We start from the raw sequence: 23,291 nt of genomic DNA, 5'->3' as shown, positions 1-23,291 counted from the left end.
CCACAGGACCCAAGGTCTGAGTCTCAGGACCATAGGTACCAGAGAAAGATACCCTTTAGAGAGGCCAAGCCCCAGACCAAAACGAGCTCCTGACTAGCTCACCTCCATCTGTGGCTTCATCCTTGAATAATTCCTCGGTACCAAACTTGAGGATGTCATCAAGCTCCTGTTTGGACATGGAGCCAGTCTTAGAGCCCAGCCCAGGCCGAACAACTAGATGTGTCAGCATCATCTTCTTCTTCGCCACCTGGGTGATGCGCTCCTCCACTGATGCACGAGTCACAAACCGATAGATCATCACCTTCTTATTTTGCCCAATACGGTGAGCTCTGCTAAAAGCCTGGAGTTAGGCACAAAATGAAGCCGAAAATTGAAGTAACTGTATTTTCTTACTTCTACTTTGGCCTTGACTTCCACATAACATACTAAATCTAGCACAAGGTAGGAGCTAGTTTGCCTTCATTCGTACAAAATTTCCTTTTGCACCTCTGCTCCCAGACACCACCCTCTATCATGTTACCCAAAATAGGACCACAGCTAACCCAAACTTTCTGGCTTACAATAAAGTAAAAGACATTTAAAAAGAATATATTGTAGGAGTTCCAGTCGTGGCGCAGCGGAAACAAATCCAGCTAGGAACCATGAGGTTGCAGGTTCGATCCCTGGTCTCGCTCAGTGGGTTAAGGATCCAGTGTTGCAGTGAGCTGTGGTATAGGTGGCAGACGTGGCTCGGATCCAGTGTTGCTGTGGCTGTGGGGTAGGTTGGCAGCTGAAGCTCCGATTAGGCCCCTAGCCTGGGAACCTCCATATGCCGCAGGTGCAGCCCTAAAAAGACAAAAAAAAAGAACATATTATAGAGTTTCCATTGAGGCTCAGAAGGAAAGAATCTGACTAGCATCCATGAGGAGGCAGGTTCAGTCCTGGCCTCGCTCAAGTGGGTTAGGGATCCAGCACTGAGGTGACCCATGGTGTAGGTCACAGACATGGCTCAGATCCCGCACTGCTGTGGCTATGGTGTAGGCCAGCAGCTGCAGCTCCGATTTGAGCCATAGCCTGGGAACCTCCATGTGCCGTGGGTTTGGCCCTAAAAAGACCAAAAAGAATAGAATGTATTGTTTCCCCCTGAAACAACATATTCCAGCTGGTGGGACTCTTACATAGAACACTGCATTTCCAATAAATCACTGTACACTAAAGCTGCCACCTCTGCTCACCTGGATGTCATTATGAGGATTCCAGTCAGAGTCATAGATGATAACTGTATCAGCAGTGGCCAGATTGATTCCAAGGCCTCCAGCTCGAGTGGAAAGCAAGAAACAGAACTGCTGAGCACCCGGTGCTAAGAAAGGAACCAAAAACGCCATTAGAGGTGTCTCCTGACTTCCAATTAATAAATGTAGAAGAAATAATAGAAACACTGACGTCCATTAGGGAGTTCCCGTCATGGCACAGTAGAAACGAATCCAACTAGGACCCACAAGGTTGCAGGTTCGATTCCTGGCCTTGCTCAGTGGGTCAAAGATCCAGTGCTGCAGTGAGCTGTGGTGTAGGTGGCAGACTCTGCTCGGATCCTGGGTTGCTGTGGCTCTGGTGTAGGCCAGCAGCTACAACTCCAATTTGACCCCTAGCCTGGGAACCTCCATATGCCACAGGTACAGCCCTAAAAAGTGGAAAAAAAAAAAAAAAAAAAACCATTAGACAAACATCAAAGTAATAAGCAAGATTACTGATGGATGCTGAAATCAGTGTGAAAGTTTAAGGTAAAACACATGACCATAGTCTCAAATATCTCCCTCGGGCTATTTATCAGGTACAATGAAAAAAAAAAAGTAAATTTACAGTAGAAAAATGCAGCAGACACCACCTTAACTAAGTGATCAAGGTTAACACCAGCAATGGGACTTTATCAACATGACACCCTCACCAGGGATGAAAAAGATCCAGTACTGCTTCTGTGGAATCCCTGCTCAAGATATCTAACATCAGTCTAATCATGAGAACACATCAGACAAAGCTAAACTTAAGAAACTTTCTACAAAAGAGCTGACCAGTCATCATCAAATGCATCAACTCATGAAGAAAAGAATGCGGAGTTCCTGCTGTGGCTCAGCAGAAATGAATCTGACTAGCATCCATGAGGACAAAGATCTGATCCCTGGCATCGCTCAGTGGGTTAAGGATCCCACACTGCCATAAGCTGTGGTGTAGGTTGCAGACTCGGCTTGGAACCTGTGTTGCTGTGGCTGTGGTGTAGGCCAGAGATTACAGCTCCGATTAGACCCCTAGCCTGGGAACCTCCATATGCCATGGGTGTGGCCCTAGAAAAAACAAAAACAAAAAAAAGAAAGAAAAAAAGAAACTGGATCCTGACACAGGAAACAGGTGATGTTTGATTCAAGTCTGCCATTTAACTGAGTATGAATCCAGCATTAACACCCTGGTTTTGACAACTCAATTGTGGTAATAGAAGTCATGATGAAGCAAAGCTTGGCAGAGGGTACACATGAAGTCTCTGCACTATTTTTTGAATTTTAAGTTCAAAATCCTTTCGAATTAAAAAGTGAGAAAAAAAAGAGGAGGTGGTAGTGGCTACTGAGATAAATCTGCCAATAACTCACAGTCTGGGCTTGAGGCCCACCCAGGCCTCAAGATGCAATGAAGGGGATTAAAGGAAGTGCAGAAAGAATGAAGACTCTAAAGGGAAAATAATCTGCAAGGAACAATCCAATACATTCTTCCAATCAAAACATTCAAGGAGTTCCTGTCGTGGCTCAATGGTTAATGAATCTAACTAGCATCCATGAGAATGCAGGTTCGATCCCTGGCCTTGCTCAGTGGATTAAGGATCTGGCGTTGCTGTGATCGGTGGTGTAGATCGTAGACGTGGCTCAGATCCTGTGTTGCTGTGGCTCTGGTGTAGGCAGGCGGCTACAGCTCCGATTTGACCCCTAGCCTGGGAACCTCCATATACCACAGGTTTGGCCCTAAAAAAACAAAACAAAACAAAAAATTTCAAAAATACTCTTTCAGTCAACTGACAAAGAGCCCAAACCACTAAATAGAAAGGCAGATGCCCAGGAAGAACAAGAGACCAGTCAAGGGCCACTGGTGAATGGGGCTGCCAGGATGAAACCATTCCTTCCCTCTTACCATTGAAGCGATCGATGGCCTCTTGACGCATATTCCCAGTGATTCCGCCATCAATACGTTCGTATTTATAACCTTCATGTTCCAAGAAATCCTCCAGCAGATCCAGCATCTTGGTCATCTGGCAAAGGAGCACAATTTATCACAGGCGAGTCACAGGATAATCCCTCCCTGTGTCGCCAAGCTGTCCTCTGCCACCCTCTAAATTCCAGCCAAGCCCGCGCAATACCTGGGAGAAGATGAGCACACGGTGCCCACCCTCCTTAAGGTTCTTGAGCATCTTCTGTAGCAGCAATAATTTCCCAGATGCTCTAATTAGGGCACTGCCATCATACATGCCATTAGGCATCTTAGGGGCTTCCTGAGGAAAGAAGCAAAGAAGAAAAAAAATATATTGAAAGATACCCCAAATGAAGCAGTTCCCAAGGAGGATCAAGAGGCAGCACAACATACCATTGCAGCCACGGGGAAGAGATACGGGTGGTTGCAGCACTTCTTAAGATCCATGACCACATTGAGCAGAGAGACCTGGTTGCCACCACCTCGAGCATTGAGCGCTTCAAAATTTCGAGTGAGGATATACTTGTAGTATTTCCTACACGTGAAAAAAAAAAAAACAAGAGAAGTCACACTCGATGACTTCAATGACTCATAATGCAGTCCCAAGGCCAGAGACCTTCCTTCCAACATCACTCATTTTGGGACTGAGAAAACCTAAGAAACACCACCACCCTCATCATTTTAAATAAGGTAAGGAAGAGTTCCCACTGTGGCGCAACGGGATCAGCAGCATCTTGGGAGTGCTGGGAGGCAGGTTCAATCCCTGGCCCAGCACAACAGGTTAAGGACTTGGTGTTTCGGCAGGTGCAGCTTCAGCCGCAACTGTGGCTCAGTTCTGATCCCTGGCTTGGGAACTCGGTATGCCTCAGCGCGGCCAAAAAAGAAAAATTAAAATAAATACATAAATAAGTAACAAGAAACAGTGAAAGCACTCTGGGCCCCAGCTCCTTGGGGAGGGGTTTCTTTAGGCTGCTTGCTTCCGTCCCCATATGCCTTGAAGCAGGGTACGGAGAGAACGAGGCAACGCTGTGCAGGCCGGCTGAGGTCTTAACTATGTCTGCAAAATAGAGCCAATGTTTCTGTCCCTTCAGACTCACTTCTGCATAGGGCTCAGCTCCACACGCACGATTAGCTCTGTCTTGGATGGCATGTTCTTGAACACATCCGCTTTGAGCCGCCGCAACATATGAGGCCCCAGCATGTCATGGAGTTTTTTAATCTGGTCCTCCTTGGCAATGTCAGCAAACTCCTCCAAGAAGCCTTCCAAATTGCTTCCGAAGAAGAAAAGAAAAAATTGTTGATGTGGAGAAAGAAAAGTGATACAGGAAATGGGCAAAAGAAAGAAACAAAAGAATTATGAGCCGATTATGGATCAAAACACACTTACTGGAACCTCTCAGGGGTGAGAAAATTGAGCAGGTGAAACAACTCTTCCAGATTGTTTTGTAATGGGGTCCCAGTCAGCAACAGTTTGTGCTGGAGCGAGTAGCCATTTAAGACCCGGAAGAACTGAGGAAGCAGATGGAGAGAAGTGAAATCCAATGACAGGAGGACCCTGGTACATCTCTGCACACTCTGGTTTCACTGCCCAGCAGAGTTAAGCCCCTACCCCCACCTCCATCTCTCTTTTAAGGCCTGGCCTCAAGGGTCTACCATGAGTGAGGAAAGCAGGCAGAGACCCTTTTGCCTTTTCCACTCCTCCTAAGAGCCCCCCCGAATGAGTAGGTGATACCAGAACACTGACACTTAGAGGCCAGCCCTCCCCTACCCCTCACCTTAGACTGATTGTTCTTGAGCCGATGGGCTTCATCCACAATGAGGCAGGCCCAGTCGATAGAGCCCAAGATGGCCATGTCAATGGTGATCAACTCATAGGATGTCAGCAGCACATGGAACTTCACAGATGCCTCTTTCTGCACAAGAAGGCAACCAGTCACCAAGGTCCAACTCCTCCAGTACAAGCCAAGTCAAGGGACCTGGGGGTTTCCTCCTTCCAGCCACTATGCCTCACCCCCAGGACCAGAGCACAAAAAACCCACAGCAACAGCTCCCTCCTGAGGGTGGGCTCCCCGCACTGAGATACCTTCATTCGCGAAGCCTTCTTGCCACCACGAATGGCATTATCCTCAAAGGAGAACTCATTCTCTCGGATGATGGCACGGCTGTCCTTGTCACCCACATAGGTCACCACATACATATCAGGAGCCCACATTTCAAACTCCCGTTCCCAGTTGATGATGGTAGAAAGGGGGGCACTCACTAGGAAGGGGCCTTTGGAATGACCCTGTGAGGAAGAACAGAAGAAGCAGAGTAAGGACCAGGGGGCCCCACAGGCAACCCCAGTGCCCACCCCCACCCCAGGAGCTGGCAGAGGGCTGGCCTGTGCGCTGATGCTCCTCTCCTCCCCTTCCTCGAGGTATGAACACACCTGGCCTATTCCTGCCCACAGAGCACACCTGCCTCTTCTGAGAGCTTAAACCTTACCCCTTCCAAAGTCTTTTCACACCAATTCCCTCCACCAGTTCTGCATCTCTCACAGCACGTACCCACCCCCCAGAATGGAGGCTCTCTGCACCTACCACTCATTCTGCCCACAGCTCCATTCCCCCCAGTCTGTCTCTGTTGTGTCTATCTCAGTGTCATTCAACAGTGTTCTTCAGGGTCCAAGACCAATTTTTTTTCTTTTTCTCTCTCCTTAGAGTGCAAAGGAAGACCATGAACACAAAACACCCACACACAAAAAAAACTAACAGCCCCCATGAGCTGCGGTGGCTCTGGAGTGGACCCCAAGGAGGCGCTGGCTTCCACCACCTCGGTCCTAGGCCCAGTATCCGGGGTCTCGGCCCCAACCTCACTGCCCACCAGCTCCACTGTGGTGAATAAGGCCAGCCCCGTGGGCACTGGGGTTGGAGCTGCAGCAGGGGGCAGGGGACCGATGGTGGCGCAGGCCAGGGAGCTGGCCAAGCAGCTCAGGGCAGCTCCAGCGTTGGCGGGCAGCTCCAGTGTTGGAGGGGGCCATGTCTAACAGGGTGTATGTGCCGCCAGGCATGGCCAATGGCGACATGAAGCCGGTGGTGTCCAGCACATCTTTGGTAGACTTCCTGATGCAGTGACTGGTTACTCCCTGAACTGTGCTGGTTTTGAGGCCTCGGACCCACACATAATTCAGCTTATCTCCCTAGCTGCCCAGAAATTCATCTCAAGTATTGCTAACAATGCCCTTCAGCACTGCAAAATGAAGGGCATGGCCTCTGGCAGCTCCCAAAGCAAGAGCAAGGACTGCAAGTACACTCTTAACCATGGCGGACTTGACCCCTGCCCTCAGTGAGTATGACATCAACGTGAACAAGCCATGCTACTTCACCTGAGCCACCTGGTCTACATGTATTTGTCTGTCTCCTTGTCCCCACACCAGCCTGTTTTCACAATACACTTTACTGTGACAGGCAAACAAAACAAAAAAAATTACAGTCCCGTCTCTCCTACCTCCTTGTAGAGGGAGTAGAGGAAGACTGCTGTCTGAACTGTCTTCCCAAGGCCCATCTCGTCAGCCAAGATGGTGTCGGTACCCTGAGCCCAGGAGAAGCGCAACCAGTTCAAGCCCTCCATCTGATAGGGGTGCAAGGTTCCACCTGTAGCATCCAGGTACTCTGGCTGTCGCTCGTATTTCACTGTTGGCTGAAGGATGAAATAAAGAAGTCAAGAGCTGGCAAGGAATCCCCGTCTCTTCATAAGACAGTAGCTGCCTCCTCCTTGCACATCCTCACTAGCTCCTACTCAAGGGAGCCACAAAAAATGGTGGGAAAAAGATGCTCAATGGTTATCGTAACTTTGTATTTGATTGAGGATCCTCCAGGAAGCAAGGCAACAGAGATCTTGGTCCTAGAGATATCTGAGGAAAAACATGTCAGAGATGCCCTGGCAGTACAGTAATTACTAGTCAGGATCCACCAGGTAGATAATCCTATGTCAACCCTAAATTTATCCTTTTTCTTTTCTTTTCTTCCTTTTTTGGCTGCCCTGCAGCATATGGAGCTCCCAGGCCAGGGATTAAATCTGAGCTGAAGTTGAGACCTATACCACAGCTGTAGCAACACCAGATTCTTAACCCACTCTTCCAGGCCAGGATTGAACCCGTTCCCTGCCATTGCAGAGACACCATCGATGGCCTTGTACTACAGTGGAAACCCCTAAATTTATCTTTTTTTGCTTTTTAGGGCCGCAACCTGCAGCATATGAAAGTTCCCCGGCTAGGGGTCAAACTGGAGCTGCAGCTGCCGGCCTACCAGCCACAGCAATGTGCTATCTAAGCCATGTCTGCAACCTACACCACAGCTCACAGAAATGCCAGGATCCTTAACCCACTGAGCGAGGCCACGGATGGAACCCACATCCACGTCCTCATGGATACTAGTCAGGTTCATTTCCGCTGAGCCACAATGGGACCTCCCCCTAAGTTTATCTTTTTAACCTTAACCACACTCAAATTATATTATGCTAAACCTATAAGAACTGAACCATGAATTAAGGGTCAAACACTCAGGTTCCACAACAAATTTCATAAAAGCTTGGTTGTGTGACCCCTCCATAGGTAACATTTTCTCGATCATGTAAAACACTAGTCCCGGGAGTTGTGGCTCAGCGGGTTAAGGACTCCATGTTTTCTCTGTGAAGATGCAGATTCGATCCCTGGTCTCGTTCAGTGGGTTAAGGGTCCGGTGTTGCAGCAAAGGCCACAGATGCAGCCTGGATCTGGTGCTGCTATGGCATAGGCTGGCAGCTACAGCTCAGACCCCTGGCCCAGAAACTTCTATATGCCACAGGTGCAGCCCTAAAAACATAAAAGGTTTTTTAAGATTAAAAAAATAAAAAAAATAATTTATCCCAGTTCACAACGACGTGGAGAAGTCAGGAAGCAGACTTTGCGCAAGTACCTCAGCTATAGCTGCCACCTAAGATGGTAACCTAGAGCACCGTCACCAGACTGGGGCAGGCAAGACACATCAACCACCCGGCAAACCGCCCTCCCTCTTCTGCCAACTCACATCCACTGTTGGAGTCTCTGGGGGCCTCTCCAACTTCCTCAGCTTCACCTTCTTGAGCTTCTTGCCTGGCCGTCCTTCCTCACCCCTCATCAACTCCCTGAAGAAGACAGACACATCACCCAGCTGTCTGGGGTCCTTCTTAATAAGCAGCCACTCCACGCCTCAGCAAAGTCCCTCACCTGTGATTCCAGTAGCTCTGCTTGAACAGATCGTAGTCCTGTATCTCTACATCCTCACTCTCCCAGGATGCCTGATCATAGGGCAAGTCCCGCCACTTGATCAAGTAGTGGACATGGCCCTTCTTGTCCACACTGCAAGGTCAAGGAGAGAAAACCCTCAGTCAGAGCCAGAAGGCCACTCTCCTCACCTCCTAAGTCAGCCTTGTTCTCAAAAACTGCCAGCAGTAAATGCTCCAAACCAGACCATTAGGAAGGCCAGATACCACATGTATTCAGCACCAAATACATATGGTTTACCAGTCTTTGCACCAAAAATGATTTCCACTCTCCAGTCTATGGCTCAAATACCAGGATTCAGTCAGTTAATAACATACTGAGTGTCTCACCCAGGTCTAAATTACTGGTGACATCAATTTTCATAGCCCCTTTGGCAGGGAGCCTCCCAAGGACACACTGCTCATCTCCAGTACGCACAGGACAAACACCAGTCTGGCCCAGCCTCACGGTACCTGTGGTTGAGGATTCGGTGGATCATCATCCACTCGGGTTTTATCCCATAGCGATAGAAGCGTTCCTCCATCTCTGCAAATTTAGGATCCTTGTTCTTCCGTTTTCGGCTCTTCTCTTCATCACCACCGAAGTCCCCAGAGGGTGGCTCATCCATATCATTCTTCCGCTGATAGTTTCGGAACATCACCTGACAGTGCAGCTCCAACTGCGTGCAGAGAGAGAGGTAAGTTTCCAAGGAGTTCTGTTCTGTTCACTCCTTCTCTCCACAAGGCTGTTTTCTCACTGCCCTCTTCCCCGCATCTCTGGTCCACCCCAGGTTTACCTGCAGCTCAGACACCCAGGAGCAGTGCCAATAAGACATGCCTTGCCATTTCACAAAGAACTGCCGCTCTGGCCGCCCCTCCAAGGGCTTGGGGGACGGAGTATTGGGATCAGCATCTGGGGGCCGAGGCACTGGTGTGGGAGATGGTGGCTGACCCCACTTCCAGATTAGGATCTTCTGAACTTTGCCTTTAAGAGCTGGACACTAAAAGAGAAAGAGACAAAATCCAACACCAAATCATGGTAACATGGACAGGAAATGGGAGGACCTACAGCTTCAACTTCATCAAAGGGTTATTAAAAATCTCATTTTAGGGAGTTCCCATCGTGACTTAGTGGTTAACGAATCCAACTAGGAACCATGGGGTTGCAGGTTCAATCCCTGGTCTTGCTCAGTGGGTTAAGGGTCCGGCGTTGCCGTGAGCTGTGGTGTAGGTTGCAGGTGAGGCTAGGGTCCCATGTTGCTGTGGCTCTGGCGTAAGCTGGTGACTACAGCTCCAATTAGACCCCTAGCCTGGGAACCTCCATATGCCGCAGAAGCAGCCCAAGAAAAGACAAAAAAAAAAAAAAAAAAAAAAAATCTCATTTTAGGAGATCCCTGGAGCTAATGGGTTAAGGATCCTGTGTTGCCACAGCTGCAGCTTGGATGTGATCCCTGGCCTTGGAACTTCCATAGGCCGTGGGTGTGGCCAAAATATTAAAATCTCGTTTTGCGGGGTGGGGGACATGCCCACAGCACACTGAAGTTCCGGGGCCAGGGATGTGTAACCTGCGCCACAGCAGTGACCCAAGCCACAACAGTGACAATGCCAAATCCTTAACCCGCTAGACCACCAGGGAACTCCTAAAAGATCATTTCAAGTAAGATCTAATCCTAGGACCCATCTAGGGAGAGAACAGAGTTCCCTCCCTGTTTCTGGACTTCGTCCAAGATCTGAGTGACATCATCACTCCTATGTGCTTAACAGAGCCAGTAGCTAGACTTCAACAATAACCCAGAACAAGTAAGTACAAAAAACTCACAGAACCGGAGCCCAGAATTCCGCTTTTAAGCAATCCAAAGGCAGTAAGTGGCCCTGTTACATCACTAAGCTACCAAGACCACCTTGAGGCCAGGTATCAAGACAGGAAAGGATGTTCTGGGCTAGAATAGTGCTCCATCCCACTAAGGGGGCTGGCAAAGCATCAACTCTGTTCAAAGTTATGCCTACAGTTTCCCAGAACAAAGGTCCCCTAAGAAAACGACTGTCTCAGGGCTAAAAGGCCCACAGTTCTCCAATGACCCCTCCCACACCGGAGCCACATGATGTCTGCACATAAGAGGGGTGAGCCCTCCTACTGGACCACACCTCCCCCATCTCCCACCTGGCTGGGGTCAGACACTCACCGTACAGCGGGGACAGAGCCATTCGCCGTTGGGGATCTCCGGAAGAGGGGGGTTCAGGCAGTGGATGTGGTAGGAAGAAGGACAGGTATCACAGCACAGCAGCTCCCCACCATCCTTGCAGACGCGACAGAACTCCATGTGGTGGTCATCCTCCTCTTCAGGGTCTCCCCCAACCTCTTCCAGGATCTCCTCACCCTCCGAATTGTCCTCTTTAGCCTCCCACTGGATGCCTTCTTTCTCCTGCAGTCAAGGGACACAGAGTCAGGTTATGACCACCCCCCACCCCGCAAGTCTGAACCGCACCCATCATTCCTTTGAAGGCTTCCCACAGCCCACAGCCAATACCACCACCCAGGCCCCAAAGAGTTTTATCGTCCCACCCTTTCTGTCAAGGGCTCCCAAGGGCCACCACAGCTGGGCACTCACGCAGTGTGGGCAGCTCCACTTGCCCTCAGGAGCCTTCTCCATGTCCGGATCCAGGCAGACCATGTGGTAAGCTCGGGGACAGGTATCACACAGGATGATCTCACCGCCTTGCTGGCACACCTCGCAATAGTCCTGGTGGTCTGTCTCATAACCATCCACAGCAGTCACCTCCTCCTCGCCTAGGCAAGGAAGAGGGAAAGCCCAGTTATTAGAAAAAAACTACCTCCCCCCACCCCCCCAGGCCTAACACCTATCTCCTTAGGGAGATGCTTCCCCAATCTTTCCTCCCTCATCCCGTCACATACTGAGACAGAAAAGAAACACACCTTTCTTTTTCTTTTTAGTGGTTCGGAGTTTCTTACGGCTGCGGCTACTACGGCTGGTAGAACCATCCGAAACAGAATAGCTATTGATACTGGCATCGTCGAAGTCAGATTCCACATCTAAGTCATCATCCTCACTCTGGCAGAATGAGAAGGAAAAAGGTCAGCGGTTCAAGCCAAGGGGGAAGGAGAAAGCGGTGGAGAAGGGATCAAGCTTTCACTAGGGGTACTGGGATCCCAGCAAGGGCTGTGGCATGTGGAACCTCAACACCCGTTCTACGGCCAACTCCCCACACTGCTGCACACCCACTGGGAAAGCTGAATGCTGACCTAGGGCCACATCCCTCAATTAGCTAAGGCACCTCTCCAGGTAGGGGTGCTCTCTCACCGAGGATCTCTTACGCTTAGAACCAAAACCTCCCAGCTTGATTTTCAGGGGAGCCACTTTCTTGGGTTTAGGCTTCTTGGCATCAGGGACACGAGGACTGCCCTTGGGCTTCCTCCGAGCATTGGGACCTGAAATAAGGAGGGAGCAAGTAAGATCACACAATCCAGACAGAAGCCACAGTGCAGGATACGGGGAAAATAAAACATTTCCATGTGGTCAGCTTCCCCCATTTTCCTCCTAAACCAAGGTTCCTTCCTCCCTTCCGGGTTCTAGCTCCAGCTGACAAGACAGTGTGGCAACGCTTCCCATAACTTCCACAGCCTGAACCCATACCAGCTCCCCTCTCACTGAGTCCCACTTCACCTTTGCCCTCCTTGGTCTTGGCCTTGCGGATAGGCACCTCCACGGGGGGTGGAGGTGGTGCAACCTCTGTGGCCGTCACCATGCTCTCCACCACGGCCACTGCTGCTGCTGCTGCCGCTGCCACAGAAGCCCCAGAACTGCCTTTGAAGGGGTTGTTGGTGCTGAACTCCCGCCACTTCGCACCCAAAACCATCATCATCTTGGAGACAGCGATCTTGGGGTTTTTGGCAGCAATGAGGGGTCTGGTGGAGAAATGGACAAGAACAGAAAAGAGGAAAAACTTAAAAATAGAAGAGCAGGGGGAAAAAGAGAGAAGAGATTATAGACAGTGAGGGCATCTCCTGCCCCCAAGGGCCTCCTATTTACCGGACAAACTGGCTGAAGGCCTTGTAGTTGGTGAGGGTGCGATAATCTTCCTCTGAGAACACGTGGTCAATGTCTTCCATGCCCCAGTCTTCCAAGAGCTGAGCAGATGATTTAGGCTCCTGCAGAGAGGGCAAGGTCCAAGAGCTGATCCTAGAGCCCACATTGGCTAAGGGAATGCGAGCTGGTACTAAGGCTTGCGAGTCCAGGGTAAGAGAACTAAGAGGAACCAGTAGAAGCAGGTGGAGAGGAAACAGCTTAGGGGCAGGAGAGCGCCTGAGAAACAAGGGACAGAAGGTGACAGCATAGAGAAGAGAATGGAGATCCAGGCACCTTTGAATCATCGTCATCGTCGTCCTCCTCCTCCTCTTCTTTCCGCTTGGATTTGCTTTTCTTTTCTTTCTTAGGTCCAAGCTTCTTCTTCTTTTTCTTGCCGGGGGTATAGTCGCTGCCCTCACTGTCTGAGCGCAGAGCCACCTCTTCTTCCTCCTCCACAAACTCCGGCCCCTCCCCAGAGCTGTCCCCCAGCTGCCGGCACAAGAGCACACGCTGGAGCGGGGAAGGGGGAGAGGGAGACAGACACACACACGCTACACACATGCTGACCTCAGGACAGCCCAGAGGCCCAGGCCCCGGCCCACCACTCAAGAGAGAGGAACCAGTGCCTGCACCCTCCACCCCTTCTCAGAGCTCCCCCTTCTTCCTCTCGTTCCCCAGAACATCCAGTCACCCACTCACCTCCTTTTTTTGGCGCTTGCTCTTAGGAATTTTAGGGTCCCGAGGTTTCTTAGGCTTTTTCTTCTTCTTGAGCTTTGGAGTCTCTGCTTCGGACAAATCCTCTTCCGGGTCCTCTTCGTTTTCTGTATGTATTTGGCAGAAAATGGCAGACAGGGAAAAGATCAATAATAAAAGGTTAGAGCCTAATCCAGAGGCTTTAGACTTTATTCCCCCACCTCTTGTCCCAGATTCCACTGAAGAGAACTGCTATACACGCCACAGAAGGAAGCTGATACCCAGGACAAAAACAGACAAAGAGAGAGCTGTATATACCCGAAATAGGCCTGCCGGGCCAGACCAGGCCCACCTCGGGCAGCTGTCCAGACCCCTGCCTCCTCTCCCTCGTCCCTAACAGAGCTCTCTATATGTTCACCACGGTAGCAGAATCAAGCTGCACCCAGTTAACCAAATGAGGGAAATAGGTCTAGTCTTCCTGTAACTGGCTACCAAGTATGCCATAAACCATGGAGAGATAATAAAAGAGCCTACCCAGAAGGCAAAAACTAAAGAATATAGCCTCACCACATTTCCAGAACAGTTTCTGCTCAGGGGTCCCAGAAACCACACCCTTTACTACCCTCCTTGGGTCATCACTGCTCAAAACCACCAGAATCTCCACGCCGCAGGTTCAGCTGCCAGCCCAGTATCACGCCCACTCCCAAACATGATTTCCTTTCCCCACCTCCAGCTCTACTGCTCCTCCCCAGCTTCTCCTTGGTCAGTAGCCTCTTCTCCCCAGGGGCCCAAATCAGCCCAGCTGTCACCATCTCCCCCCATCCTCCTCCCATCTGGCTCCACCTCCTCCCCAGCTGGGAGCGCACACAAAGCCTGGGGTTAAGCGAGAGCTCCTGGGCAGGCATAGGTGGGAAGGGGCACAGAGGAGGAGGAGAGGGCCAGGAGGCAGCTCCCTTTGTAAGACATTCACACCAGCACACCAGCTCCCTCCTCCCCACTCTCTTTCTTCCTAAGCCACCCCCGCCCAAGGAGGGGGGAGTAGAGAAGGGAGTGGAGAGAAGGAGGGAATGGCTCACCCACTGAGGAGAGGGAAAATGGCTCCTGACCACAGAAGCCAGCCCAGGGCACCCAGCTGCCAACAGAGGACAGACAGGAAGTGGCAGGGAGGGGGGGAGGGGTTGAGAGAGGTGGCAGGAGAAAGACTACCCTCTCACAGAACACTTCCCAAATTATTACCTAGCCCCAGGTCCACATGCCACCTCTCCTACCACCTACTCTAGGGTGACTCGGTTCTCAGGAGACCATTCTAATGTCCTAGACAAGGAAACTCAAGCCAACCTGGAAAGGGATACCATGTGAGAGACTGCATTACTCTCTCAATCCTTATTCTTTCAGACATCAGAGATGGAATTTAACAAACAGCTCAGTGGCGTTGTTGTCAGAGGATACAACCTTCTTTTTGACACCCAAAAGATTTACCTAGAGGAATGGGAGCTCACAAGACCTCTCTGAAACTCAGGTTTCCTCCTCACCTCCACCCAGAGCACAGGCCACAGATCCTAAACCCCTTCTAACAGATCAGAGGTAGCCACCTATCCAACACCTGGGTGCCATGTCCACACCGAGAAAAAAGGAGCAGCACCTGGATAGGGGTGGACAACAGCCCGCTTCCTTTACTCCTACACATGCTCTCACCGCCTGACCCCCAGAACTGGTCCTAAAATGCTCTGGCTCCACCCTTCCCGTGTGAGGTAGACACTAGGAACCGGGAGACTTGAGGCTGGACAAAGCATCATCAGCCTCCCCCTTCCCCTCTCAGCCCAAGATCAGGCCAGGCACAAGAGAGCCCCTCCCATCCCCCTGGGAATGGAACAGCAGCCTGGACCTCACCAGAAAGAATGAGTTTCTTAAAGACTTCTCCTCAGCAATCCCCATACTGCCCCTTTCCCCAAACAACCTCACCTTTGGGCTCTTCCTCTTCATCAGTTCCGTAAAAACTAGAAGTGGAGACAAGGACAGACCCATGGAGGCCAAGGGGACACCTTCCATCCACATAAGACCCTCAAACTTCTCAGGCAGATGTACTGATACGGCAAGCGACAAACTGGCTGAGATACAGGGGAAGATTTGGGAAAGGGGCAGGAATGAGGTGTGGCAAGTGGAAAAACTGGGTCACGCTACAGCTTGGGGCAGAGTTCACCGTGGGAGCCTGCACAGCTCCCAATCAACACAGGGGCAGCCCCAGACCAAGGGGCCAATGGGAAACCAAGATGTGGAACCAACGCTGGCTGGACGGCCCGGCTACTCCTCATGCCCCTCAAAGCCAGGATGGAACCACCTCACCACTACCGCCATTCTCCACCCCACCTTGGGCCACAGCACAGAAATCTGCCACCTCGCCCTACACAGTGATGAGACTCAAGCCTAAGTTTCTCATCCCCACAGCTGAAGACTCAATGACAAGACTGACCCTCTCCTAAATGGCCTCGGATTGAAGCGAAGACTTCCAACTTAGAAAGTGCCAAAGTAGAAACATCTCTCCCAGACCACCTCAACTTGCAGTTGGAACTATGGAGAGAGAAGGCAAAAGTGAAAAACATTTGATGGGAAACAAATACAGGACTAGCAAGCTCCAGAATTAAAATAAAACCACAAACAGAAAAGATGAAGAAACAGCACGTAGAAAAAAACAAAGCTACGAAAAAAAGGTCAAGGAAACAAGGAGGTGACTTAGCTAAGGGATCTGAAGACAGACAGAGAAGAGAGACATTCACTTAGACACATAACACCAATCATCACTTGAGGACAAACAAGAGCCATTCCAACCAGGCAGGATGCATAACCATTCGGGTTTGGCCAGTGCAAGGACCCACCCCAAAACACAGACAACACAACCCCCAACACACCTACACAAACACCTCACACCACCAGTCCAAACCCCAGGCTACCTGCACAGGGCAGAACCGTCTAGAGAAAAAAGCCAGGATTAAGTCCACTTGCCCGAGGAAGAGAGGTGCCCAGAGTGTCATCTCTCTTCTTTCTGTCCCTTGGAGTATACCCTGCAGGCTACTACATCCCACTCCTAGCCCCACTCAAAACATTCCAGCAATCTGCCTGGCTAAGAGCACTCTAGATTCCAGCTTCGGAGCGCAATTCAAACTTCACACAGTTGAAACAGCACAGAAAGCCGGTAACTGATCAGAAGCTAAAAATAATCAGAGAGTAACCAGCACTCCCTCTTTCTTTTCCACAGCAGCAATCACAGGATCCTACCGGCAGAGATGCCCGGCTGGTCTCCTCCAAAAGCGATCCTCAACCCAGCCCCTTCCCCACTGCACAGCCTCCAGGGGTCCCAGCCACCTGCATTCCTCCAAGGACCCACAAAGCCTGCCAGCCCAGAGAGCTCCCTCAACCGGGAACTGCAGAGCAATTCCCGAAGGCAGTGCAGCAAGCTTGCATCTCGGTCCGCGCAGCCCGGGAGGCACATGGCTTCCAACCCCCTCGCACAAGAGCTCCGCAGAAGGGAACCACTCCCTTCGGATGCCCTCCACCTCTCACTGCACAGAGCAAGCCCAGAAACTCAACCCTGCCTCACGGAGCCACTAGGGAGGGCCCAGATGGCTCCTTCCTGCCCGGGGCCCTTGGGGAAGATGTTACCTGGGTGGGGTGGGGGCAGGCTGTTGTTCAAAAGTGCATCCATATCCTCCTCCTCACTGCCCGCTGAGCAGGGGGACGGGGAGCCCAGGCCCGACGCCATCCCCTTCCGCTCCCGGCCAGGGAATTGGCCCAGCTGCTCCTGCCTGCGGCCTGGGGCCCTCGACACTGGCCCGAGTCACTGTGCGGGGGAGGGGGGAGAGAAAGAGAACAGTCAGTGACGCGCACGGCCCCCTCCCCCACCCCGCCGCGCTTTCCGCCCACCCCCGGCCCCCCCCACCCCTCAGCCACCCGAGCAGGGCACCCGAACCACTCAGGCTGAACTTAGTTCCACACTCCCAGGGGCAGCCCGGAAGCCGGCTCCCGGGCTGGAGCCCCCCAGACCGGAGGAAGCGGCGCCCCCGAGGGCAAGCCGGTGCCGGCGTAGGGAGGGGAGAAGCCGCTGAACTGAGCCGGGCGTGTCGGGGGAGGGGGTCCGAGTGGCCGCGGCGCGGGGGGGGTGGGGGGGAGGATCGGGGGAGGCGGCCGGCGGCGAGGCGCTTGGGGACACAAGGTCACTTGGGGGTGGGGGGGCGACTCCCTGCGCCTGGGGAGGGGCCAGTCCCCAGACAGGGCAGCTCTCCAAAGGCTGTCCTCTGGGACAACTCGGGTTCTCCGGAGAAGCCGCGGGGACGAGGGGGCGTGGAGGCTCGGCGCTCCGGGGGGCTGGAGGCAGGGGCGTGGGGGGCCGGGGCTCCCACCAGGCGGGGGGCCGGGCCACGTGTCCCGGGGGGCAAGTGAGCAAAGGGCGAGGGGGGCGCCGGGCATTGTGGGAGGCAAAGCCCGAGGTGGGAGTCGCGGAGAGCTAGAGTCGGGCAGGGCGAGGGCGGGGGCTGGGCGCCCTGCAGGGGAAGGAGAGGCAGGGTCGGCTTCCCGGGCAGGGGGCGGTCTGCGGGTCCGGGGACGCCCGAAGAGAGGCTGGGTGGAGGGATGACCCTCGGGGCCGGTCGGGATGAGAGGGGCTTCTGTCTGGGAACCCCGCGCTCTCCTCACCCCGGAGCCGCCGCAGGTCGCGCAGGGTCCGGCCGGGTGTCACTCCCGCTCCGGCTCCTCCTCGCCGCGGCCGAAGGGGGGAAAATGGCTCCGGCTCCAGCGTCGCCTCTTAAAGGGCCCGAAACACCGGCCGGGAAATCCCACCGCACAGGCCCCGCCCCCCCACGGACAGCCCATAATAACCTCAACCAACTCCAACCCCCCCTCCACTACCGCCACCCTCCTCCCTAGGTCTCCCGGGCAACCCCCGCCCCCTCGTCGCTCAGCAACCACTGGCCACGCCCCCTTCGAGCGCGCGCGCGCGTGTCACCCGGGCAACCACCCACCTCCTGGCCATCCCATAATACACACGGACACCACCACCACCACCACCCTACCACCACCACCACCACAACCATCACCCCCCCACGCGCACGCACTCCATACACATATATATATATGCCAGGGATGTTGACATCTCATGATATTGCAGACCTTTTGCAACTAACACTTTACCCCTCCCCTAGACATCCCATAATAGCCATCCTTTGCCAACTTCTTCACTCTTGGCCCTAATGCTAACATCCCATAATAATTCGTCACCTCTCCCTCCCCATGGCCATCCCATAATAAGCACCCCTACCCGCTCTTCATGCTCACATCCCATAATACTCATCCCCATCCCCCACAGACATCCCATAATAACCACTCTTCATCCACCCCCAGTTTGATATCCCATAATAGTCAGAAACTCACCCCCCCCCCAACAACGGACACTTCGGCCTCTTCCCACTTCCCACACACATCCCGTAGTAATCAGTCTCCCACTTTCTGTACTGACATCCCATAATAACCAACCCCCTGGGGAGCTGCCCTCAGCCCCTGTGGGCTAGAACCTCAAAACTCGACCCCAAGGCTTCAGACGTTCATTCCCACTCCACAGCCCATAATAACCACTCCTTCTCTATCAGAGATATCCATAATGATCAACAGCCCTACAGTCACCTCACAGATGGACATCCAAACTCCTTTCCTCTAGCACTGGAAAGATATCCCATAATTTTACTCCCCCACCCACACCCTGACATCCCATAATAATGACAAAGAACCTGTGGTCAAGCAAACATACAATAATACTCCCAACACAACCCAGAGTCAGGTCCCATAATGCTCATCTCTACCACCCCTATACCTTTCCAGTCAGGCATCCCATAATATTTATACTCATCCCTCCCCCATCTCCAGAGGCTGTCAGTCTAAAACCCTAACTCCCACACCAGCAAGGGTGAAGCAGGCTATCCACATTGCCCTGTCCCCGCCCCAACTTGTACACACCTTCAGCCCTTAATGGCCCAAAGCAGTATCCTGGCACAAAGTCTCTTGATGTCTAGGACAGACTCTAGCTTTCCTCATCCATCATTTTCAGACATGCAGGAACTGGACTGAGCCCCACCCAATCCCACCAAAATCCAGATGTTCTCCAGACACTTAGCAACACTTACCTCCAGTTAAATTTTGAGTAAGACCCACCAAATACCAAGCTGGTCAGATGAGCCATTCACATAAAGTTCAGTTCACCTCAGAGCATCCCATAATAATTACAAATGCCCACCTAAAGACTATTTCTCAACATTCCAGCAGTCCCCTTCCCACACCACCTCCTCAGGTCAAGTGGTCCATTCTCATCCTAGGCCACTCCTATGGATGGACATCCCACTACAGTGTGAACAGAGGATCCTGCTATATACACCTGAAGAGCTAAGACCTCCTGTTTCCCTAAACACTGCTACTCATGTTCACTCAACAGATGTTGACAGAGTACCTAGCAAAGCACAGAGCCAGGCACCATGGAGAGTGCAGGACCACAGGTGCCCCTTCCCTTCAAGGAGCATAAACAACCAACTACAAGAGGAGACAGAATGACTGCTGTCAATGGAAAACTGAGTTCCACTTCCCAATTTCCTGTTACAGAGAATAAAACAAATCCCAACTGGTCTCAGGAGAAATCAGATCCCAGTAGAGGTTCCTGGTGGTCCTCCTAGAGGCTGGGAAGTTATTTCAAAAGGATTTACCATATAGATGGACAGTCAAAATAATCTCCTATCTGGAGTTCCAACTGTGGCACAGTGGGCTAAGAATCCAACTGCAGAGGTGCAGGTTGCTGTGGAGGCCTGGGTTCCATCCCTACCCAATTCAGTGGGTTAAAGGAGCCCGAGTAGGTTGATGCTGCAGCTCATATTCAATCCCTGGCCCAGGAACTTCCACATACTCTGAGCATGACCATTAAAAAAAAAGAGAGAAATAATCTATCTGTTCACTACATACTAACGGATTTTGTTTCGAAGCAATATTCATCCATCCAGTGTTTCTAATACTGAAACGCTATGTATCATCATGTGCTTCCTTCCTGAGAGGCTCATCAACATGCCAGTATTATCCTCATGCTTGAACACCAAATTCTGCTTACCCTCAATGCCCCATGTTTCTCATTTACACCCTTTCTCATTTTATATCCTGAAGTCTCATAGGACTTCCAACTGCCCTCATCCTCATCTTGTTGAAGCCCCATTCTCCACCCAACCCCTGCATCATTATATAATATTAACCATCTTCCCTTCCTGTGTAAAAGTCAACATTCCAGAATGTCTTTGTCAGTTATTATGTCACAAGGTAGCCTTCCAACTTATACCATCCCCTTCCCCAACTGCAGCTATCCTGCCTGCAGCCACGCTGGGGGACCCAGCCCAAGAAAGTGAGCGAGCACAATCTGAAAATCCTTTGGCCCTCAGAGAACCTGAGCCTGTAGCTTCTCACTTTTCCCTCTTCTCGAGTCCCAGAGAACTAGGACCTGGGTGGAAATCAATGTCCTGGCACCTCTTCCTTGCTGCCCACCCCCCTCCCCCCAGACCCCATAGGATAACATCTTCCTATGCTCTCTTGTGCCTTTTTCACAAAAGTCCAAGACCTGTGGTGGTAGAACAGGTTGAAAAGAAACCGGAAGGGACCGAAAGGAGAGGCCCTTCCTGACCAGAAGTGAGTGGGATGAACCTCACATCATCTCTGTATGGCCCTTCTAATCTCACTTCCCTAGAGAAAGGGCCTGGCCAGCTGACTCTCCCTCCTCTGGAAACCACAGGACTGGAGAACTGGCAAGGAGAGATGAATTCAGGAGAGGTACGAGCTTGCTTCAGGAATCACCCTATGTATCCAAGCAGAGTACCAGCGATGCTGATAAGTCTTTCTCCCAGCTCCTGCCTGACTTAACGCCCCAAACCACCCTTTCTGCATATCCATTGCAGCATGCAGGCTGGCTCCCCCATTCTGCAAGGCTGCCTAGTCTTCTCCTTAAATTCTCTTGACATCAAGATTGCGTCCCATTCATTTGTGCAAGCCCTTCCCCATGCTTATTCTGAACACTAAGATCAAATCTCGTGCTCCTCACTTAGGGGAGAGGAGGAAGCTCTTTAACTAAGATACCATAACGTGGGTATGCCTCCTTGCAAGAAGTTTCTCATTCAGATACACAGCTGCCAGATACTTATTATGTCCTCCTCTCTCCCCATCTCTCTAGGGGATGCAGCCTGCTCCCGGGCCTTTAATTCCCTCTGTAACGTCTCCATCTGCCCCATGCCCTCTTTTTCCCATATATATAGCGCATCACTACAGTGACTCATAACATAAACCAGAAGGAGAGTTTTGTAACTGGGTAGTCACGGCCTCTTGACTGTGATTGCCAGCATGGTACCTGTTGTCCACCACAGCCCCTCTGCCCCATCCCTGCAGTTTCTACCCACCTATCACTGCTTGGGTCTTCTTACTCCCCATCTTCCCCTTGATCCCACCACCAGGGGAGAGTTAAAGTCCCTTTCTCTCTCCTTGAGTTCCAGAGGGCTAGGATGTGTGTGTTTGTGTGTTGCTTTTGTGGTCTTTATGCTTCCCCTCCCTACCCTGGCCACATGCCAACGTCCCAGATAAATTATAAATAAACCACCAGCATGATTGGCCCACAGAGACTAAGGGTGGGATAATCTCCAGATTAACGCACCCAGGGGGACAGCCTCTCTAGCTGGTTACCTTAGAGTTCTCTTTTTGTCCCATGATACAGAAGAACCTGGAACAACATTCAGAGAAGGGCTGTCTGTGGAGTTTTCAGCACACACTCTAAAGTTCCTCTCTCTACATCCCTGTTCAGTGTTCACCCCAAGAAACTCTGCGCTGAAGACATGAGTGACCAGGGTTCTCCCTGCTCTGTCAGAAAAGGGGTTTTGGGAAGGCAACCCAGGACAGAAAAGCCACAGAGACAGTGTATTCTGAGGGTTAAAAAGGATGCAAGCAGTAGGGCTGGGGGACACCACCCAGGCACGTGTCCTTCAGGAGCCAACCCAGTGTCATCTCCTCAGGTGTGACTGAGAGGTGACGGAACCCCTCTGGCCCAATCCTACCTGAGCTACGGTGTCAAGGTGCAAGTCCAGGAAGGCAGAGCGGGAGAGGAGTACCTGGTGCTACTGTCACCAGGAGCCCTACTCCCTCCTCACTGCAGGCCCTGGCCCCTAGCTCACAAGCTGCTCAGGGACCCAGGTGTCCCAGGTTCAGATCCAGCTAGCTCTAGCCTGCCCCTTGGGGCCCCTTCAAACAGCTGTCACTGAAGAAGCTCTCCAGCCAGTCACTCTTGCCAGGCCCCCAGGTCTGGCTCCAGGGCTCACCCCACCCTCCCCAGCTCCTTCCCTCCCTCTTCCTTCCTTTCCTCCCCCCCCCTCACCTACCCCGGACAGCCCCACCCAGCTGCGCTGGGCACATCCCATAATAAGCCTGCTCCTTGCTAGCCCCCACCCCCCCAAAAAAGAGAGGCGGCCATCCCATAATAGCCTCCCACAAGAGACATTCCGCGGTGACCGCCCCCTCCCTGCAGAGCTGCCTGGAGCAGCCATCCCATAATAGCTGGCCGCCTGTTTTACTGGTTACGGCTGTGGAGGGAGCTGGAGAGGAAATGGAGGGGAGGGGGGAGGGGAGGAGGATCAAGGGCCCCCACTTTGTGGAAGGGAGGGAGAAGGGGAAGGAGATCGGCCCAAGGGAATAGGGAGCCCAGGGGGCGCCGTGCAGGTGGGAAGTGTGGTCCACTGGCCACCACAATCCTGCTTTGGGACCTTCTCCCCTTCCCTAGGGGCTTCCTTTCCCCCTCAGCATCCGGGAAGTGGCCGCTAGTTAGGGGAGATGCCTAGGATGGGTTGAGGTGTCCAAAGAGGGAGTGTAAGGGGTGGGTTTCAGGTGCTCCCTTGGGCCATTTGAGACAGAAGGCAGACCTTAGAGAGAATGTCAAGAGAGTGCGGGGTGGGGGTGGGGGGGGTTGGAGAAGAGCTCCTCGGGCCCTCCCCATTCTGCACC

The 23,291-nt window shown here is 52.2% G+C and overlaps 1 protein-coding gene and 1 pseudogene across 22 annotated transcripts in view; one reads left to right on the top strand and one right to left on the bottom strand.

Moving 5' to 3' along the window:
• CHD4 (chromodomain helicase DNA binding protein 4) overlaps positions 1-18,015 on the bottom strand; it is a 33,483-nt gene extending 15,468 nt beyond the window's left edge. For 6 of the 22 annotated variants that reach the window (XM_084956836.1, XM_084956838.1, XM_084956840.1 and 3 more), the window contains exons 1-24: positions 17,931-18,015; positions 16,902-17,079; positions 13,251-13,372; positions 12,846-13,061; positions 12,516-12,634; positions 12,150-12,391; positions 11,787-11,914; positions 11,402-11,537; positions 11,076-11,254; positions 10,650-10,889; positions 9,264-9,467; positions 8,941-9,146; positions 8,432-8,563; positions 8,253-8,349; positions 6,694-6,885; positions 5,291-5,491; positions 4,983-5,120; positions 4,595-4,716; positions 4,305-4,478; positions 3,601-3,742; positions 3,377-3,508; positions 3,151-3,268; positions 1,215-1,339; positions 103-340 (exon numbers count right to left, since the gene is read on the bottom strand). In XM_084956836.1, the coding sequence (XP_084812962.1) occupies positions 103-340; positions 1,215-1,339; positions 3,151-3,268; positions 3,377-3,508; positions 3,601-3,742; positions 4,305-4,478; positions 4,595-4,716; positions 4,983-5,120; positions 5,291-5,491; positions 6,694-6,885; positions 8,253-8,349; positions 8,432-8,563; positions 8,941-9,146; positions 9,264-9,467; positions 10,650-10,889; positions 11,076-11,254; positions 11,402-11,537; positions 11,787-11,914; positions 12,150-12,391; positions 12,516-12,634; positions 12,846-13,061; positions 13,251-13,372; positions 16,902-17,001 (3,703 nt within the window). In that variant the 5' untranslated portion in view covers positions 17,002-17,079; positions 17,931-18,015. The remainder of the gene's footprint in view (positions 1-102; positions 341-1,214; positions 1,340-3,150; positions 3,269-3,376; positions 3,509-3,600; positions 3,743-4,304; positions 4,479-4,594; positions 4,717-4,982; positions 5,121-5,290; positions 5,492-6,693; positions 6,886-8,252; positions 8,350-8,431; positions 8,564-8,940; positions 9,147-9,263; positions 9,468-10,649; positions 10,890-11,075; positions 11,255-11,401; positions 11,538-11,786; positions 11,915-12,149; positions 12,392-12,515; positions 12,635-12,845; positions 13,062-13,250; positions 13,373-16,901; positions 17,080-17,930) is intronic. The other 16 variants (XM_084956847.1, XM_084956850.1, XM_084956852.1 and 13 more) reach the window with 5 other exon arrangements.
• On the top strand, positions 5,966-6,666 carry LOC100516803 (transcription initiation factor TFIID subunit 10 pseudogene; annotated as a pseudogene).
• Positions 18,016-23,291: the final 5,276 nt, after the last annotated feature.

The sequence above is a fragment of the Sus scrofa genome, chromosome 5, assembly GCF_054392235.1.
Source record: "Sus scrofa isolate SSC_HxYL_T2T_F1_AM1 chromosome 5, Sscrofa_HxYL_maternal_Yorkshire_Landrace_v2.0, whole genome shotgun sequence".
NCBI lineage: Eukaryota > Metazoa > Chordata > Mammalia > Artiodactyla > Suidae > Sus > Sus scrofa.
Note: the sequence above shows the minus strand (reverse complement) of the source record. Positions and strands in the feature narration are given on the sequence as shown.